Here is a 20,902-nt window from a genome sequence, read left to right on the forward strand (position 1 = left end):
GGGATGGAGGACAGAACAAGGAGCAATGGTCTCAAGTTGCAACAAGAGAAGTTGAAGTTAGAAATTAGGAAGAATTTTCTAACTAGGAGGGTAGTAAAACACTGGCACAGGTTATCCAGACAGGTTGTAGACTCTCCATCCTTGGAGATTTTCAAGACCTGGCTAGACAAAGCCTTGGCTGGGATGATGTAGTTGGGGCTGGTTCTGCTTGGACCAGGGGGTTGGACTAGAGGTGACCTCTTGAGGTCCCTTCTCATCCGCATTTTCTATGATTCTGTGAACCAGAAGACAAATAGAAGAAGCCCAAATTTAACATTTTTCATCTCATTTCTGAACACAAGAGGTTTGCGGTGCTAAATACTAGGAACTGCAGCTGTAAATATTCAGTTGGTTCCTTTAGACACTGATTGGCAAGCAGGTATGGAGCACATTAGTAGGCCTATTGGTCTGTTGGTAAGAGACTCAGCAGTAGAAACCACCCACCTGTGGCATGAAATCAGTGGCATCTACAGTACTGACATTCTCACTATGGAGCAGGTCGCAATTTCAGTCCACACCGAAGAGCCAAAATTGGAGCTTCCAACTCTCCCAGCTGTTATTATGATCATACTAGCCTCCTAATACTACCTGGCTATGTAGGACAGGAAACAAGCTGTAGGTATATCACTAGTATGGAACAGTTTAGTGGCAACTCTGTTTTCTTGAAATGTTTTCCAAACCCTTTACAAACACTGACTGTGCCTGATGCATCACATCAGGGGCTTCCCTTAGGAAGATCAACCTTTCTCAATCAACACCCAGATCACCATTCTCCCCCAGGGCACACTCCTCTCCCTGCCAGAACCAGCCCTGTGCAACTGGTTTGGTTTCTCTTTAGTGAGAAAGACGTTCTCCTACCCTAAGACGTGAAAAGACCTGACAGGAAACTGTTATTGGTAAAGGTCAGAGATGACACCATGTCACTTTGAGTAAACTCGTTAGAATCCCCTTGAGCCAGGGGAGGGTAGTTGTACTTGCAAAAAATAATTAATTAATTGCAAAATAAAGCCATGGGCTAATAGAGTGAAGGTCACAGAGATGTTTGCGTTTCCATAGCAGTTTCGTTTTCTGCAAATCTCGAGCAAGCCCAGTATTGCCTGCAAACCTTGGTCTAATCTGAGAGAGGATGGCCGGGAGGGAAACGGAGAAGTAGAGACAGCTGATGTTTCTGCTAAAAAAACTCTGAAACAAACAAAAACTCTTTGCAATAAAATTCTCATTTTATGTAAATTTTTCCTCTTCTTTGATAAAGCTTGGAAACAAAAAAAGTCAGGGTTTTCTTCCTCATTTTCCCCACTCCCGACCTTCACGTTCAGCTTCCAAATGAGGAAAAAAAGGAAACAGTGAGAGAGGCAGGAAAAAAAAGGGTAAAAAGAAGGAAAGGAAAATATCTTCGAAAGCACTCATTTTTTCCCCCCACAAAACATCTTTACTACTTGTCAATGAGCTTTCCCGCACAGGGACAGTGAGGCTTTTCTCCTCTGTTGCACACATCCATGTCAAAACTGGGTAGGTCTAAGTCTAACATGCTCAGCACACTACACCAGCTAGAACTGATTTTTTAGGCTAGGGACAGAAGTTACACATAAACCAGTTTAAACCTGTAACAGAACAGAAGTTTAGTGCACATAAACCAGTTTCAAAATGGCTGGTTGAATGTAGTATCAGACTTAACTGATTTGGGTCAAACTGTTTTATGAAACTTCTGTCCCAGACCTTATGCTTCCAATGCTGGTAGCTTTGAAGAAAGTATCTCCAAACCCAGCCTGCAAATGCCTTTGGAGGCAGCCTTATAGCTACTCTGCCTTTGCAGCCCTCAGGGGAGCTGAGTGAGAACAGCACTGAACTTCTCTACTGCTACCAAAGGAAAATGAGGCTCACTTGCATGAAGAGGGAGAGCTGCATGAGACCTGGAATGCTGTAGACCTGAATGGATTCCAATGAAAAAAGGAGGCACGTGGGGAAGGTCCATATGCCCACTGGAGCTGCCTCATAAAGAGATGCCAGGGAAGCATATGGGACCCTGCGGGTGGTATGCTACTTCAGAGCACTGGCTTGTGAACGTGAGAGGGCAGCACAGCCCTCAGGACCAGCAGTGAGCAGCCACGTGCCCCATGACACGTTATGTCTGCAGGCTGCCCAGAAGTCAGAAAGGGGCGGTCAGAGAGGGTCACCAGGTGCAGGAAGCGAACCGTGAGTAACAAGCCATGACAGGCTGCTGAGAAATGCACAGTGACTGCAGAGGCTGCCGCACGTGGCTGCCGACAGTCTGCAGTCACCGAGAGGCACTGCACAGCTGACAGACTTAGGAAATGATTGCCCTTTGCCCATAAATCCTACCCAGGCTGAACCCCCAAAATTCCCCCGGGAGCAACAACTTTTCCTGCCACTGAGAGCAACACGGTGCCAGGACCGCACACCAATCTGGCTGCAATCACTGGCCCCAGGATTTATGGGCGTTCGCTGTAGCTGGCTGGTTCGTCGCCTCCATGCTGTGCCCCCCTACAGAAAGGAGTTCATCCATCAGTTCATTAGGAGGCTTGCAGCGCTGTTAATTAACCATCCCCTAGCTCATGTTCATCAGAACATCCTCACCGCTGCTCAGAGGACATGGGCACCCCATGAATTATAGGCCTTTACTGCACTGTTTTCTAAATCCCCTGCTCCAGAGCCTGGGCAGTGAAGGAAGAATCTACAGCTTTAAAACAGGCTTTATTGCACCTGACTCAGGACACGTGGACTCAGCCTGGGGAGGCTTCTCTCCAATCGTCAGCCTGCTGTGCATTGGTACCATCAATTAGAGCTGATTTTTAATCAATGTTACCAAGGCTTCACCCGCTGCTAACCTTATTAAAAAAATAAATCAGTGACAGGAGGCAGCACGGGGGTGGGGGGGACCCAAGGGTTTTGTTTTAGTTCCTTGCCACGTTCTCCTGAGCAGCTTCAGAGCTGGTAAAGAGAAATCCATGCTCGTAGTCAGGGTACGCGTTCAATGCCTCCCCTCTAGCTTGTTAGGTTAATGCTAGGCTGTTAGGGGGCACAGAGCCCAAGGGGATGTGAATTCACACACCTGCTTTGCTGAAGAAACGGGAGCAACAAAGACAAGAGGTGTGTGGTCTGTTGGATCTGTCTGTGTGCAGCCATCCCACCATCAGCTAGCAAGGAACACGCATGAGAAAATCCCAGCCTGAAGGTCAGTCTGGATGCATCCTAACAGAATTAGTGCCAGAAAGGGGCATGAGAATCTCTCAAAGTTTTTGGAGGTTTGGTTCAAAATAAGCACCCAGACATTGTCCCAGCTGCCCTCTGCAGCCAGGACTGGCAACCCAGAGAAAGGCCAGCTACCCCGTGCAATCCTGACTAGAAAGTCCATGTATAACCTGCATGGAAACACCAGTGTGTGAGAAGGCTTATCCCAATGCTTTTCCAGCCCTAAGGAAAATTAACTCCTGGAAATGAATCTGAGTAAAGGGTGCTGTTCATGTCTCCCACCTGTCACCCGTGCTGTCAAGGATGAACGGGCAGAGAATCTAACTTACAGAAAGACTTTGTCCATTGTAGACTAAACACCCGGCAGCACAAACAGCAAAGAGAGCAAGCCAAAAAAACTAATGCCAGGAAGGGAGGCCAGGTGTTAACATCTGGGTTCTGTGGCAGCCAATCTCATTTGTGTGGCTCTACATGCTAGACTCACTGCCAGGCTCCTGATAGGGAACAAATCATCATCACAGCTGGCAAGCAGAGATGGAACGGGTGCTAACTGAATATCAAAATGGAAGGCTCCATAGGTATCTGTGCTGTTGCTCTGAATTTATTAAAAACAGCTGGCAGGGATCTCATGTCACTACACCCCACGTGCTGCACATCGAGCAATAACAGGATTCCATGATCTGGCCAGATGCAGAGCGCGTCACTGTCCCACCATTCTGCCATGCAGAGCGCATCACTGCTCCACCATACCCTTGTTGGGTAAAAGCAGGTGTGCACATGTCTTGGGTGTGTCTCCTGGCCTCCCCAGGAATGCCAGCCATAAAAGCATTGAGCAGCAGTGAGGCCTGATATTGTCATGGTTTGCCTGGAAGGGGAATGTTCATGGCCTCGTGCTCAGGAAGACACGTCACTGTTGTCTAACCATTCCCACTAGTCACTATTTTTTCACATTCCCTGTGGCCCCTGCAGGGGCAATCCTCAGCTGCTCCAGGTAACATGCACTGGAGGCAGGATGGCCTTCTTATAGGCAGAGGAGTAGGCTTCACAGAATCACAGAAAACGAGGGTTGGAAGGGAACTCAGGAAGTCACATCTAGTCCAACCCCCTGTTCAAAGCAGGACCAGCCCCAACTACATCATCCCAACCAAGGATTTGTCTAGCCAGGTCTTAAAAACCTCCAAGGATGGAGATCCCACCACCTCCCTGGGTAACCTGTTCCAGTGCTTCACCACCCTTCTAGTGAGAGTTTTTCCTAATATCCAACTTAAACTTCCCTGGCTGTAACTTGAGCCCATTGCTCCTTGTTCTGCCATCTGCCACAACTGACAACAGTCCAGCTCCATCCTCTCTGCATCCCTCCTTCAGGTTGCCGAAGGCTGCTATTAAATCCCGCCTCAGTCTTCTCTTCTCCAGACTAAATCAGCCCAGTTCCCTCGGTCTCTCCCCTCATGTGTCATGTGCTCCAGCTCCCGAACCATTTTCATTGCCCTCTGCTGGACTCCCTCCAATTTGTCCACATCCTTCCTGTAGTGGGGGCCCCAAAACTTGGACAGTACTCCAGATGTGGCCTCACCCATCCCGAGTAGAGGGAAATAATCACCTCCCTCGATCTGCTGGCAATGCTCCTACTAATGCAGAACATTTGGGTTCAAGTCTTGGCTTTACTCCAGACTTGCACAAGCTTGTGCAAGTTGCTTTCCCTTTCTCTCTCCAGACCTCAGTTCACCCACCTGTGCCATGGGGAGGCTAAGCCTTCTTTCTACCCTCAGGCTGCCTTGTCTAAATGGACTGCAAATTCTAATATGCTCCTGCGATGCCTTGCACAATGCAGGCCAGATACCAACTAGACAACACACGACAACAACTGCAACACCACCTAAACAACTGCGCAACAGCAGTGTTGGCTCCACTCAAACAGCCGCTGCCACTTCTCATTGGCCAGCGTTTGTCAATGGAAAATATAGATGAGTTTTTAGAGCACGCACAGGGCTTTGACAGCCACTCAGGTTGATGAAAAAGTTGCCATATAACTCAGAAACAAATATCACAGTGACTAAAACCTGCTCCTACAAGCCCACACCGCTGGACAGACTCCTGAAGGGAGGCATTTCTCTTGTATCGGGTAATAAGATCACTTAAAAATAGGTGCCAGTAAGAAGCTAGAATAGATCAGATCAGTGCAGGAGCTACCAGACAGGTCAGTCTGTTTGGGTTCCCTTGGCACTGTGTCACTCAAATCCCCTCTAAAATATTGCAAGCCATCGCTCCTCCATGCTGCGCTATCTGGGACCATGCCATGCTGGAGCCGGGCTTGGTCTATGCCTGCTTTTCAACCAGTGTGCCGCAAAGAGCTCCCTGGCGTGCCGCGAGAATTTTGAAATAACGAGAAGAAAGTTCTCCAGCCACCTAGCGCTAACAAATAAGTGGCATCGAGCTAGTCACAGAAAACTTGCACATGTGCTGGCTGTGGGGGAAAGAGAGAGAACCAGCCAAGCAGAAGGAAATTCATCTACTGCGCATATGCTGGCAGTGGGGAATGCATGGCTCGCGAGGCTCTGAACAGCTGTGCCGCAGAATTTTGCCACGGCAATGAGCTACAAGGCACTCGTAAGTATTAGGATGGGCAATGCCTTAAGAGGTGTGCCACAGAAATTTTTTATTAATGCAAGTGTGTGTTGGGCTGGAAAAGGTTGGGAAACACTGGTCTATACTACAGACATTTGCAAGCCTTGCTATGTCAGCTGAGGGTGTGAAACATAGCTAGGCCGGCAAAACCCCCTGTGTGAATACAGCTGAAGGAGGAGGATTCTGCCAGCTTTGCTAGGGTTGTTCAGGGATTCAGAATCCCCCTTCCTTCCTGTGGAAAAGGTTTACATCTCAGATGACACTGGCCTCAATGACAAGTGAGTCCCCAGCCGTGACAGGCTCTATCACTGATTGCACAGCCTTCCATCACCATCGACACTGGAGCTGAACTGTCTTTGCCTTGCCAGATCTAAAACAGCAGAATGCACTTGCTGGTGTCCATTTCTGGCTTGCACTATGCAGCAGGTGTTTGTAATAGTCCCCTCCAGGCACGAGATCTGCAAATCTCTGCTATGTCTACTCTGCACAGACCAAAGGCAGGCAGCGATGAAGGATCAACAGCCATAGGGAACAGGGCCAGAGGAAACAGAGGGACTTGTGTGAGGCACATTTCTCAAACCTGGCAGGCCTGTGGTGTACCAAGATCTTAAACTCATGCTGCACCTGTCATCCTAACAGTTGGCAACATGCTATGCATGCCTGGGTCATTCACCCAGCACTGTGAAGGAGAGTCACTCCAAATAGACCCAGCACCACTCAACAAACAGCTTAGAACAAGATGCCCGGCCCAACAGAGCTCCAAGGGGAACTGGCCTTATGGGTGCCAGGGCTTTGCTCACTACCCCAGGTGAAGCGAATGAGTTTAGGGGTCATGCTATGCTGGGACCTATAAAGGGCAGCCTGAGCCTAGCATGGAAGAAGCAGAAGGCTCTACACAGACTCATTTCCACTAGGTCCCAGGGAGCAGGCAGAGCAGAGAGACCTGCAGGGAGCAGGGACCTCCTAGGAGAGATGTGCTGATAGAGGCTTGGAGCTTGGAAGGAGGGAAAGTGGAGATGGTGGAAATGCCTCAGCTGGTCAGCCCCCACTTGTGAGACCTCAGTTTATCCAACCCACCCCCCTTCCACTGATTTCACTTTGAGGCTCATCTTGGGCATCCTTTCCCTTCTCACTGGCTTTGTCCAAGCTGTCAGTTCTGAGATGCACAGTCCCCCTTTGCCATCTCAGCTGTACTAGTTCACATGCCACATAACAGACTTTCTAGTAGAGATGAAAATGCAGGTTAATTATTCAACGTTTGCTCTGCTGCTTGCTCCCTAGAGCTTTCCTGTCAGCTGAGGAGTTTGAGAAGGAGGCTGGAGTGGCTGTGAAGAGCAGTGGATAGTGTCCCACCTCCTTTCTAGCCCTGCAACAGCCTCACCCAGCCAGCCCTCCCACCTACTGCCCAGAAGGAGCGTGATGGGAGATCAAGGGATATAACAGGTCTCAAGCACGTTGTAGTCATGTTGGTGATGCCTGTGATTCCTTCAAAGTGAAGGGGATATAGACACTGTTCCTCACCAAGTATCTGTGATGTATGATTCAGAGATGAAGGAGAAATGGCAGAGCCAGATCCTGAAGACCCAGCCAGTGGAAAGGGTCTGCATGGCTCCAAAGGAGATTAATCTCTTGGTCACCTGATACAAAGCAGCACGGCATTAGAAAGGAGCCCAAGCAAGGTAAGACAGGATACAGAGCCCTTTGCCTTTGTCTGCTGGCAGGAATATTTGCTGAGGAGACAAGATCCTGCCATCCTACAGCTGCCTGATGCATCACTAAAACCACTGCTGCACTGCTCGCCCCCAAAGTAGGACATCTCAGGGGGAGAAGGGAGATTTGTGGGGGGCTAAGGGATCCAGGGAAGTACAAGAGTTGGCAGCAACTTCCAGTGAAAAAACAGAACAAGATCTAGCAGCAGACCTTCTGGGAGGAGTGTGCGCAGCCTGCCTGGAGACAGGCTTGAGTCCGACAGCCAGCAGGATGCATTTGGATTTCGCGCCTGGATTGGGATCCCAACGGACGCTGCTTTCTTGTGACCGGATATTTTCTGCAGAAGGGGATGTTACATGTGTGGAGATGAATGGATAATGCCTAACAGTTTATTCATGTGTCCCCCATGCAAGTCAGAGCAGCAAACACCCACCATCTGGTCAGCGTTAGAGTCACGGTCTCGTCTTTCTCCCCCACCCCCTGAAATCTTGACACACTAGAGATGATGCCCTTCTCTTTTGGAATTACCCAAGAGGTTTCTTTTATTCTTCCCCCCTCCCACATTCCCAAGAAGATGAGCTGAAGAGCAACTGCTGTCCCCTGCTAATCATTGCTCAGGAAGTGACGGATATTGTCAGAATGTCTTGGGCAGACCTGGTCTAGACTAACCAAATCCTTCCCCATTAAGAGAGGAAAACCCCAGCCGCAATGCTGACTGGACAGCGACAAGAAGGCTTAGGACTTAAACAGTGAACCAACTGGAGCGTTTGAGAGGAGTAAGTTCAACTTCATCCTCATAATAAGACTCCCTGAGGGAGTGCCCCTGCCCTGCTCTGCCCTCGCTTCCCAGGGAACAAAAGCCTGCCCTGGGGGCTAGAGCTCAAACAAGCCATTTTTCCCTGTCATTGCTGCTTTAGACCTGGCTTGGAGCCAGCTACACGTTTCATGGGGCAAAGGCACTCAGACGGTGACGAATTCTCCCTTCTTCATTTCCCTCTCCGGGAGGTTTTGTGATGAGCCTGATTGTGAGGGATGCCAAGATCTGCATCTCTCACTAGAACGGGGGTTAGGTCCTTCATGAACAGGGGCTGGTTGAGCAGGCCTGCAGAAAGATGGGTGTGTAATCCCTTCCCTGTGTGTGCCGTGCCAATACAAAGTCACCAGACACCTTGTCTAAAGGGCAAGGACCTACACCTGGCTGAAAGAAGCTGGTGTGAATTCCAGGAAGGGTAGAGATTTGGTAGCTTCAAACTTTCCCCAAAGTCCCTCTCTGCATCAGCTAAGTCCTGAAGCAACAGATCGGGGCCAAGATGTTCAAAAACAACTTAATGATTTGGGGTCACCTGAGTCTGAGATGCCTTAAAGAGTCCTGATTTCTCTCATCCACCCCTAAAAATCAGGCCCCTCAGAGCATTGCACACTTTGTAAAATCACTAGTCATTTAATCTTTTTTTTAAGCCTTAAAAAAAAACCCAAAAAAACAGCTCTACCTCCTTGCAGAGCACCCAGATCCTGTTCACCTGGGGTCAGAGAAACAGCATCAGAGTAAAAAATATTATGGTCTTCCAGGAATTGTACTTACAGAGCCCTCATGTTACCCACGTGCCATTTCCTAACGGGTTTTGAATGCTTGCAATGGCTTTATACTCTTTCATGTCACCCATCCAAGTCACTGTACAAAGAAGAGAAGTCCCTCTCTCCCCAGTACCTCTCTGAAAGCTCTAGTTTCCATCCTATTCCAAAGCAGCAGGTTCGAAGACCAAAGTACGCTGAAGTTCAGCTTCTTTTCAAACAAAGTTATGGCTTTTACAAACCCCGCCTTCTGAAAACATTCCCTGCTGTCAGGCTAATCAAGTTATTCAACACAAATACAAGGGAGGTTAATCCCAAAACCAATTCAAGCAAAAAAAAAAATTGTTTTTATTAGGGAATAAATAAGAGAGAAATAATAGATCTGATCAGTTACAGCTGCTTTTTTTCCAGGACCATTGCATCTGGAGACAGAGGAAAGCGGTTAGTAATGGTGCTGTTTTATCTGTGAGGATGATGGATGATGGCAAAAGAGAAAGGGGGGAACTAAGACATTAGCACATCAATGGCGTGCCTGTGACCTCCATCAAGGGATGCAAACCAACTTAATGAAATTTTAATTAGACGGCGTGCAGTGCACTGTCATTGGGCTCCAGATCAGCCCTTTCCACCACATGCCGTTATTCTCTTTCCTTGGGATAAGTCCTTTCCCGGTATTAGTGGCAGAGCTGGGCTAATCATGTTAGGCTTGGAGCATTCACCACGGCTCAGATGAGCACGGCAGACTTGCCGCCTAGAACAAAGACTCATCAAAGAGGAGACTGAACGGAAGGTGACTGTAGCCAAAGGCACTTGCTGTGCCTCTCATTGGCTTTCCAGTACAGGCAGCACACCTAGAAGTACACGCAGAGGAATGGCCTGGCTCTGAAATGCCACTCCCTGGATTCAGGGATCTCCCACTGTACTTTCCTCTCAGCAGCTCCAGAACAGGAAACATGATGCTCAACCAGCCAAATTGTGATCGGGCCACGTGTTTCTCAGGAGTCACGTGCAGTGACTCGCTATTTGTTTACTTCATCCTAATAACTAGTAGGAATAAAGTTGGTTCTGTCGTGGAAGCTGAGTCTTTTCCGTTTGCTGCGGTGCTCCTCCCAGCTAGAACATAGCCCTCTGATGGTGGTAGCCAGCACTCCACATCTCAATTCACGTTCAGGCAAAAGAGTTTTGGTTCCATGTTTAAACCGACGTCACTGAAAAGAAACCCAACAGCAACCAACCTGGGGCTCTTACCTGTATGGATGTTCCTGTGGCCCACACCCCCAGACCCCAACACCTCAGGCCCAATCTATCCTCACTGCACTCTGCCAAGGGGCTGTTCCCTCATTTTAGAGATAACGTGAACTGAGGCACAAAAGAGTTTTTAAGTGTCTTTCCCAAGGTCACACAAAGAGTCTGTGCTAAAGTCTTGGGGTTGCAGGACTCAGGACCCCAGCTGAGCCATAAGCCCGTGCTTCTTCTCTGCCATTACTTTTATCTAGGTTATATTCTCCACAGTGCTCTGCACTGCCCAGACCAAAACAAGAAGCATTTCTCCCACCTCGCTTTTGCATCAGAACACAGGGCCCAGCACAGAACAAAACCCAGATCCTTATGCAACAGCACTCCCCAGAGGGAGAAATGCAAAAAGGAACCACATGTGGTGCAAGGGTGTCAAACTGCCTATTGCACAGCTGGAAGATGCCCAGATACCCTGGTGAGGGATACTGTACGTGAGCCAGGTCAGCCACAACCCCACTTCTAGAGGAGTTGCTCCAACCCATAATAAACTGAAGAAGCAACTTGCAGATTCGTGAGTCTCTTCCTTTTCTTCACAGCCTGATTATGTTGCTGGTCACTCTGGGGGAGCGGAAGGGATAACCAGGATGAACACCAGATACGGGTGCACGGTAAGAAATGGACTTCACTGCCTAGTAAGGTGGAGTGGAGACCCAGTGGACAGCCCTGATACAAAGTACATCATGGGAAGCCAGGGAAAAGTTACCCCTTGGAATAAGTGGAGTCACTTTACTACTTGGGGATGCTACTATGTAGGATGTGCTTGCTGTATGTCCGCTTCTCCTCTCAACTTCACCCTGGGGTAGCTGTTTGCTCAATGCAAATTGGCTCCCCCAGCCACCATGCTCTGGGACAGCACCCACTGCAGGCAGCCAGCTTAAGAAACCTGCTCCTCAGTCTCTTCCTTGTTCTGGAGTAAATTTACTACAAGGTAAAATCTGATCAATTATTCTGTATGAATTCTGTTGCATGTTCCAAGCTTTTTTTCCCCCCCAAATCTTCAAAGTTGCTTAAACTCTTTTAGTCTGGGTAGACAGACAAAAATGATCTGTGGATCTAACCATCACAAAGAAATTAGTAAGATTTAAAAAAAAGGTGAATGAATATCAATAAATAATGAATATCAAATTATTAATAAGAAGTAATTGCAGTAAGGAGGATTATACATTTAAAAATGATATCAACCATAATGCCTGAAGACACATAACAACCTCCAAGGCTAGATTTTGAAAGGGGTTTAGGTACCTAAGTACCCAGCTTTAGAAAGAAACTTCCCCCACAGCTATGTCATTACAAATTGTTTGTGGTGGTGGTTCTCTACCAGTCTTTCATGCATCTGGTACAAATCACTACTAGAGACAGGATATGGGATGGCATGAGCTCCAGTTTACAAAAAAAGTGAATCATGAGAACAGTCAATGGGCCTGGTCACATGCTTCAGGCTTGGCACATGTGTAAGTACTTCACTGAATTAAAGCCTGGATCCCATATGCAAATTCTGTGTTCCCACTACAATGGATATGTCTCATTAAATGAATATGGGTCAGAGAACCCTGGATGACTAATGAAGCAGCGTAAACCCTATTGCTAAGTAACGTGCCCAGAAATGCTGACCACTTAAACCTTAATCTATTCCAATGATAACCTACCCTCCAAGTTAGAAAGTTCTTCCTAATATCCAACCAAATTTTGCCATGTTGCAGTTTAAGACAATTATTTTTTGTCCTGCCAAAAACAATAGTTTATAACCATCCTGTTTATAATCACCCTTCAGGTATTTGAAGACTTTTATCAAATCTCTCATCAATCTTCTTTTCTCCAGATTATTTAATCTCAGTTCTTCTACCCTTGTCTCAAAAGCCATGCTTCCAAAACCTCTAGTCAGTTTTGTTGCTCTTCACTGGACTCTGATTTGCTAATGTCAATCTTGAAATGTGAGGCCCAAAACTGGACACAGTATACCAGCACTCCAAGCTTTAGAAAGCCTGGTACATGCAAGCTAAGGTCACATAATAATTATGAACCAAGTTCAGCTACCCTGCTCTAAGAATGGCCACCTGGGATTTGCTAGAAGGTGGTATTCATGACTAGATCACCTCTATGTACATATCCAGCACCTGCTTCAAGACGCCCTCAAAATGCTTCACAGGCTCAGGACATGCGATACCCAAACACGCGACACTACAGTATTAACTATGGTATAGCGGATGCAGCTTGGGACAGGCTGCATCAAGGCTTACAATGACTTTAGTGACATCCTTGCAAGGTGGTTCATTTTCTTAATCCTGAGTGGGGAAAGTGTGGTTCACAAAAAGGAAGAGGCAGATTTTCAAAAGTATTTGGGAGCCTCAAGATGCAGAGGCACCTGCTGGTTGGTCTAGGTTCTTTTGAAGATCTCTTCAAGCATCTAAAAAAAATCTCTGGTCCAGAATGATTTGCCTCATGTCACAGAGGGAATCAGCGCCAATTCTACCACTAGAAGAAAGCGGAGCTAAAGAAGTGAGATGGTAACCTTCAGACAACAGATACCCCAGGGGTGAAGAGAGAACTGCCCCTCGTCTTCCTTAAAATTGCTGTTTGCCTTATTTTCATAGTGTGCCCATTACCATGGTCCCGTGCCCATCACCATGGTATAAAGAAATACAAACTTCTCACGTTGCTGAAGAGCAAGAGGAACAGTGGGAGGTTTGGTTGGACTTTCCCCGAGCCTCAAGTGCTGAATCCTGCTAGAGACAAGAGCCACAATTGATCAGACTGGTAGTCTTGAGGGGTTCAGCAAATTCTGTTTCTAATCTGAATTCCTTCTTTCAAGCGCTGTGCTAACTGGGTATTCATCAGTTGTTAGATGCTTCAGAAGCCACAGAGTGGTCAATGTGCTTCCAGCCTGAGTATCAAGGGCCAATCAACTCTTTTGTTGTTTTAAATTACATGCTTGGCAAAGCCTGAAAATAATTGGAGACTATCTAGAAGAAAAAAAAATAGAAATCTGAAATCAAACAGCATTAGCTTCCAGCACTCAGACTCAGCCCTGACAAACAACACAGCAGCACTGATGCTTCCATTGCAAAAAAAGTACATTAGCTCAGGATCAAGAACTATCTTTGTCCCCTCCAGAGGCTGGGATTAGTGTAAAGAACTTATACCAACGTCTCCTATCACTGAAGAGCAAGAGGAACTGTAATGGCCAAAAGACAGCCCAGACTCCCAGCCAACTGGCCACTGTACAGAGTTTACCTGCCAAAACCCACCCACAAGGAATCTTTGCTTCCATGTAATATTCCAATAAGGATCCTGATCTGCTGACTGCAGGGCCTCATATCTGGGCAGTAAGATGCTGTGTTCTTCCTTTTGCCCAGTAAATGCCAGGATTTTGACAGGGTATGGCACTCCATTTTTATATGCAGTCATTTGTACAGATATCACAGCCATTGTCCTACATGATGCTACAACATTATGTCAAGACAGGGGTGAGCTGGGAGACAACTTGGGGAAAAACACTGTGCATGTGTGTGTGCATTATGTCCTGTTTAAGCCTGGACTGTACCAGGTCCAACCAGTAGTAACACCTACAATGCTTTTTCCTTCCACCTTCCTATGTCTCAGCCCAGAATTTGCCAGGATAACCATCCTGGCCATTGAGTTTAGGACACAAGCAGCTACGGGATCCTGAGTAGGATGGAAAGCGTGTATACCCAAATGTGTTGATAGAGTTAAATTAAAGGTAACCAAGATATTACAAAGCTGCAAAGTAATTATAAAGGAGGCAGAAAAGGGCCAGCAATTTTAAGCAGACAAGAAGTCCCTCTTAAGAGAAGAAAGGCAAGTTAATTAACCTCTAGACATGATTCAAAGCATCATTTGTAGGATGATTAACATAATCCCCCAAGTGCAAACATGCAACGCATTAACGATCATTTGCAGAGCTGAATGCTTCCCCGCCCCTTCGCAAAATCAGCACATTTGAGGATGGAAACGTTTGAAATGCAATAACGGGTTTGCCGGCGCACATCTTGGGAAGTGGGAGGACAGACACCCTTGGCAGCCGGCTAGCTTCCCACAGCCCACGTACACACATCTTTCCCAGACAGGCTATTACCATCACCCTGCAAGTGCTAAATGCTACCGACTTCCAGTAGAGCCCACGGCTTGCAATACATGGCACTTCACCTCTGAGCATTACCAAAGCTGCCCACTGGCCAGGCTTGCCAACCTTAGTGAGTTTACCGAGAACCTTGTGATATTTTAGTGTTTCCCTTTAATCTCCAGATCCTGGGGACAGGTGAATGAGGGAATCTCTGCTTTCATTTACCTCTCAAGGTTGAAGATAAAAGGCCTGAAAATGTGACCTGAGTAAATCCAAAAGGCTCAGAAAACAGAAGACAGACACAAAACACCCTAAATTTCTCCCTGATCCTCCCCACAAAAGATATCATGATTTGTTGAGGCCCAACTCATGCCTGGAGTTGACAACACTGGACTTCCCCAACTTCTCTGGGTTTCTGCAGTCCAAGGCATTCATAAGACTGATCATACAAGAAAGCCAAAGCAGCTCTGCTTCCCCTTGGAAGATCCCAGACACTATACAGCTGTGTATACAACCATCACCGACAGCGCCTTGGTAGCTGGAAGCAGTTAGGAGGGCGTTTTCTTCCCGTTACACTGAAACAAACAGCTTTGTTTGTATTTTGTTCATGAATTTTTTCTGAAGGGTTAATAAAGGTGACAGAGGCATGTGACTAAGATCTTCTGTATCCTCCCTCCACCCCATACAATGGTATTGTTTGCTCTGACTACAGTTCCATTCAAGAAAGCTCAGAGGCTTTGTGTTAAGTTCTTTTCTGTATTTAAAAGCTTTCTTAAAAGGATATTGCATCCCTGAGACACTCTGTAGTTGTTTAAATGAGTCACTATTGTGCTATGTTCTTATCTTCAAAGTTTTGTTATTACTTGGGAATGTTTATCTGCATTACATTTGCAAACATCTGAATAAAAGTCAAGTTTTCAAAACAATGTTATTTTTGTTACAAAACCCCCTTCCCTGCATAAACAGGAAGGTTTCTATGTGGTCAGCTCTGCTCCGTGCTCTGTATTGTTTATTAATGGCCATCTTAGGGACAGTCAACAGTATTTAAGCACATGATTGCTCATGGACCTTGCTTCCTTGGAGAAAGAGCAGTTTGATTCCGTGACAGACTGAGAAATTCAACAGCTAAATGCCTCATTGTGTCAGGCGTAAGGCATGACCTTCCCATGATTCACGCCTTGTGTTGGGATCCCTGCAACATAGCAGTGCTGGGCAATTCAAAGCTCATCTGTTTGGAAACCTGTAGCAAAATTATAGTCACAACCCCCAGTCTTACAGCCAAGGGAATAAAGGAAAAGGAAACAAGACTAAGAATAAAGGTAAGAGGGTAAACCGCTGGCTTGGTGCTGAAACCCAGCTTTATTTTTGGTGTGTTCAAAGAGTGCATCGGGTGTGGAAAGCTCCTTGTCAGACAAAGACGTGTGAACAATCCCAGACAGAACTCGTGGATGGGCTGTCCTGAATTCTAAGTAGAATTTGCCAGGGACGAAGAACCAGTTCAGATCTTCCCTCTGAAACTTTGTGTTTTCTGGCAGCAGCAATGGGTAACCCCAATTAAAGCTGAGTCAGAGAAAAAGACATTCACATCCAAGTCAAGGCTTGGTTTTCAGAGGTGCTGCATACCAAGAGCTTCCGTAACGTGCTTTCAAGAGACTAGCATGTTGTGCACCCTTAGGTAGATGTGGTGCAAAAGAGGAGGGTGGGTGCTGCTATTTCGCCAAGCAGCTGCCCTGGGAAGGACAAATGTTCTATTTCTTTCCCCATTTTCCTTCCACGTATTGTAACAGGTGCACCCAAAATCTGCCTGCCCAGAGTCAGCCCCCACCTATGTTACGCACTAGCTTGAATTGTCCCAGCAGCATTCGCAGCAGTCCACGGGACTCAGGAGTTTAACGCTGAGCGGACCTGTCCCCACATTCCAATTCACGCGGCTCTGAGCAGGTGCTCAAGCAGCACAATTATGATCTTTGCCCAAGATTTCTAACAAAGCCAGATTAAAACGGACTGGAAATCTGTCAGCAGTGTGCCTCGCCCAGTGCTGCTCCCAGTCGCATCATCTCGGAGGTGGTAGCTGTCTTCAGACCCCAAGCAGCCCAGCCTGCCTGTGCAAGGGGTCCTGTAAGTCCTATAGTCTTTCCCCTTGCAGTTGAACTCAGTCCCCCCTGCTCCTCCCAAAACAGATGCTGGTACTGGGAACTCCCAGAGCCTGCCCTGGAGCAAAGAGTTTTGTGCACATCAGGTTAACTGAAGCACTCAGAACCTTATGTGAATCCAGATGCTTTAACTAACATTAGCAGCATGTGCTAATGCTGCTCCTGGCCAGACGCCTGAGCTGATGGGACTTGGGCCTGATCCTGATGGGGATCACCCCTGGTGACTTGGAGGCAGCAGTGCCAGCCCCAGGTAGATTTGAAGCAGTGCCTGGAGGCTCTAGAATCAGATGCAGGTCCCCAGCCCAGCCGGTGGGACGTGCTCCTGACCCCCCAGAGATGTACTACCCGGCTGGGCAGAGCTGCAGCTGTCAGGCAGCCAGCCTGGGCAGGGAAGCACATCTCTCAGCAGTAGCCAAGCCAAAGGTGGGAAGCAGAGCAGCCCAGGGGGGCTTGGTCCCCCTGGCCCCCACACATCCCTCGCACTCACCTGCCAGGAGCTGGAGGGGATCTCGTTGAACTTGCCCAGGCCCCCGAAGGTGTAGCAGCTGTACATCTGCTCCAGCGTCTCGGAGCAGTGCCAGAGCAAGCCGAAGCTCACCTCGTCCTGGGCTTGGGGCAGGGGAGGCTCCTTCACGATCCAGGCAGGGGAGAGGAAGCTGAAGCTGCAGACGGCCACCAGGCAGGAGGACAGGAGGACCCAGAAACAGCCCACGCAGCTGAACATCCTCTGAGGCTGGGGAAGGGAGCCCGCCGGCAGCTCCAGCCCGGCATCCACGCCGCCGCCCGCTTTCTTCTGCCGCTCCAGCAGCGAATGCATCGGGCCCCCCGCCCGGGGCAGCCTCACAGCAGCCCGGGCACCGGGGCGCCCATGGGGGAGGCGGCGGCGGCGGCCGCCCGGCAGCCCCCGGCCGCTGTCAGCGCTGCCCGAGCGCCCACGTGGAGCCGCCGCTGAGGCCGGGAGCGATCGCGACACCCCCGGCGCAGCCGCGCGGCCGGGGGAAGGGAAGGGAAGGGGCGGGGGCTGCCCGGGCAGGTGGCCCCGTCCCCGGCTCGCTCCGGCGCGGTGGGCGTCCCCCGGCCCCGGCACGAGCTGGGCGGGGAATGAGCTCCCGCAGCGGCCCCACCCCGGGCTGCGGCGGGGAAGCCCGGGCACCGGGATGCTCTCGCGGGTGGATCCGCTCCAGCCTGCAGCGGGCCCTGCCCAGCACTGCCGGCACCTGGACTTCCCAGGGGACTTCGGGAACCCCCACCCCGCCTCGTGCCCTTTCAGTGCTTCTCTTTGCAGCAAGGATGCCGAGAGGCAAGGACAGGCCTGTTCAGTTCTTCGGGGAGATGCGATACCTTGGATTAGACCGACTACGTAGTTGGGGAAATTGTTCTTTGCAACCTTTTGGGCACAAACACCCTTTGTAGGCAGCGGCAGTTTAGAAGAGGTGCTGGAGGGGGGATGCGGGAAGGGAAGCACTAAATGGCGAGGGGAAAGTCGGTAGGACTCTCTCTCCCAACGCAAGAACCAGGGGTCCCGGCATGAAACTCATCTAAAGCGAACGCAAGGGAATTCTTCACGCTGCGTGTCCTAGACGTGTGGGCCTCGCTGCCACCAGGCTGGTGGAAGCCCACGGTGTAGCCAGATTCACAAAGGGATTGGACACGTCCTTGGAGGAAAGGGGCATCGCTTGAGCACAGAAGTGAGGGGCACAGCCTCTGAATCAGAACCTCCTAGGCCTCAAATGCTGGAGGCAGTCTGGTGCATCTCACTGGCATGTGTTTTGTTTAGGGCCCCGTCCCACAGACCAGAAGTTGGTGGACCACTTCCCATGAGCTAATGAAACTCCTCTGACGAACGAGGCTTTGCTGGATAGTGCCCGTGCATTTAGAGTAAGGAGCTGCACCTTTTACTAGTTTGAAAAAGGTCTGGTATGCCTGCAGCCCTCCAGGAGTGAGGGCGATTGCTGGAGCCAAGTAGTGCTTCGAATGTTGCGGATAACAGATGTTAAAGAGTCTGGCTTTGCTAGAAGTACCTATAATACCACTATGCCTTTCCAAACTGCCTGTCCCTGTAACCACATGCATAACTCCCCCCCCCTCGAGCGTTCCACTTACTTGTGTAACATGACACATTTGTAAGGATCAGATTCAGGATCTGCTCCAAAGTGACTTTCACACCTTCTGCACTTCGGCAGCAGATGCAATTGCTCGCTACTGACAGTAGGGGAAGGATTTCCAGATGGAAAAAGGTGAATGAATTTTTATCATTACTGCAGAGCAGTGTTAATGAGACCCACTTAAAGAATCAATTTAAGTGCAGTATGCAGGGACTGAGATTGCACATTTCTATAATACTAAAACTGTGGTACCAACAGATGCATGCACAGATCAAGATAGCAGTTGGTCCTCTGTTACCATCAAGTTTTTGCTAACTGATTTTACACTGCTTTTTAGCAAAAAAAAAAATAATAATAATAATTAACAAAAATTGTAATTTCCTCATCTTAATAGCAGAGCCTGAAATATAAAGGATTATTTATGCCACTTTACCTGTTTAAAGTAGCCAGTATTATTTTGTGTTTTAGCTAGATGATAATATAAACCTGCATGCCTGGAGAGCTGGCTTTCACGGAGTGGTAATTAAATAAATATTCATTTCCATTTTCTAACTGAGAGAAGAGCTGTGCAGCTTGGCAAACAAATCCATGGAAAATTTAAAATATGACATCAATTTGTTTGTAGCTTCATCCAAGCAGGCAAACCTTTGTGCACAGGCCCAGCCCAGCGACACCAAGGGGGGAAAGGATCAGATACAACTCCAGGATTGAGACCATACCTCTTTAAGGGAAGCTTCATCAAGGCACCAAGAACAGACAGTCAACTAGGACAGCATTGTTTTAAAAAGCCAATGTGGAGTAGGGACATGCTAGTGCCTTTTCTTGGTAACTGTGTTCCTAAATAACATAAGCTACTTTTTAAAGTTTCCCATAGTAGAATTTGGTCATTTCAACTTTCATTTATGGCTTAGAAAATTCCCTTAATAGCACACTTTTTTTCCCCTAATAAAGTTGAAAATGCAAGCAGGAGAAAAACCAGAAAAGGGGCTGGTTTGTTTGTTTTGGGTTTATATATACCAGTGATTAAAGCTGGACACACCTGGATAAATGAGTCTTTCTAAACATGACATTTTGTGAAGAATATTTACTCTCCTGATGATACTTCTGAAATGCCATGGCTAGATCAAGCATTTACTGCCAAACACTCTGATCACTATGCCAGGCCGTCCTAACGTTCTCTTTCATGGCTTCCAAGACAAGCTCGCCCTTCACTTTTGGAATCATGCCAGATAAAATCCATTAGCCACAAGCCAAGTGAAACAGGTTGTTTGAACTTGACTGTTCTGATCAGCGTAATTGGAAGCTGTTTCAATCAGCTGGTACTGTTGGAAACAGCACAGACATTGGGTCATGGCAAGAATCTGAAATCTTGCTCTGGATGGATTTCCTAAATGGATTTCCAGTAAGAGCTGATTCAGGAAATTACTTTCACCTACATCACTGAACCACTGGCCAGCTCCCAGTTTCCAGTTTGGAGGGACTCCTTGTCCTTTCAAGGTGTGGGTCGATTGTTTAGTGTCTTGTTAATTCAGCTCCTCTGGACTGAGGAGGGTTTGCTGACAGGCTTTCAGAGCTAGTCTTCTCTAAAACCAATCAATAATAACATCCTAAAGAGGGTGGTCTGGGCTGCAGGGATGTTAAGATGAGCAAAGATAACTTCATCCTAAGCAAAGAGGCTAGTGCCCCTTAGTGGTGCGTAGTGAGATTTTTCTCTGAGATGTAAAGGCTTTGGAAGGCTCTGTTCCCGTTAATGTGGAGTGTCAGAGAAACTGTTTTTTGCCCTCTAGTGGCTGATTCCACTGGTGATTAATCTAAAAACTGGAATTATGCATGGAACGAGTTTTAAATTCCAAGCATCTGTGATTTTCTTGCACTTTTTAAATATATGTTTCACATGGTTTTTCTTTGCTGCCAGAAATAGCCACATAGAGGACCAAAATACCACAAGACTTTATCTTCTGGCATTCCTGGATAAAGGAAATATCCTGGGGAAAGCAGACGTCACATTATTTCTAATGCTTTTCCTGAGGCATTTAAAAAAAGCCTGATAAAAACAAATATAGATACTGGCTTCAGACTGAATGGCCCTGCTTTGGACTTTAATTAGGGAT

General features: G+C 47.9%; 1 protein-coding gene across 2 annotated transcripts in view; it reads right to left on the reverse strand.

The window, feature by feature from the left end:
• The window catches only part of LHFPL7 (LHFPL tetraspan subfamily member 7), a 123,113-nt gene extending 105,391 nt beyond the window's left edge, over positions 1–17,722 (reverse strand). The window contains exon 1 of one of the 2 annotated variants that reach the window (XM_059717342.1): positions 17,285–17,722. In XM_059717342.1, coding sequence (XP_059573325.1) covers positions 17,285–17,503 — 219 coding nt within the window. In that variant the 5' untranslated portion in view covers positions 17,504–17,722. Of the gene's footprint in view, positions 1–17,173 lie in introns of both variants that reach the window. The other variant, XM_014603895.3, reaches the window with a different exon arrangement.
• Between the last annotated feature and the right edge of the window lie 3,180 nt (positions 17,723–20,902).

This window comes from Alligator mississippiensis, chromosome 14 (genome assembly GCF_030867095.1).
Source record: "Alligator mississippiensis isolate rAllMis1 chromosome 14, rAllMis1, whole genome shotgun sequence".
NCBI lineage: Eukaryota > Metazoa > Chordata > Crocodylia > Alligatoridae > Alligator > Alligator mississippiensis.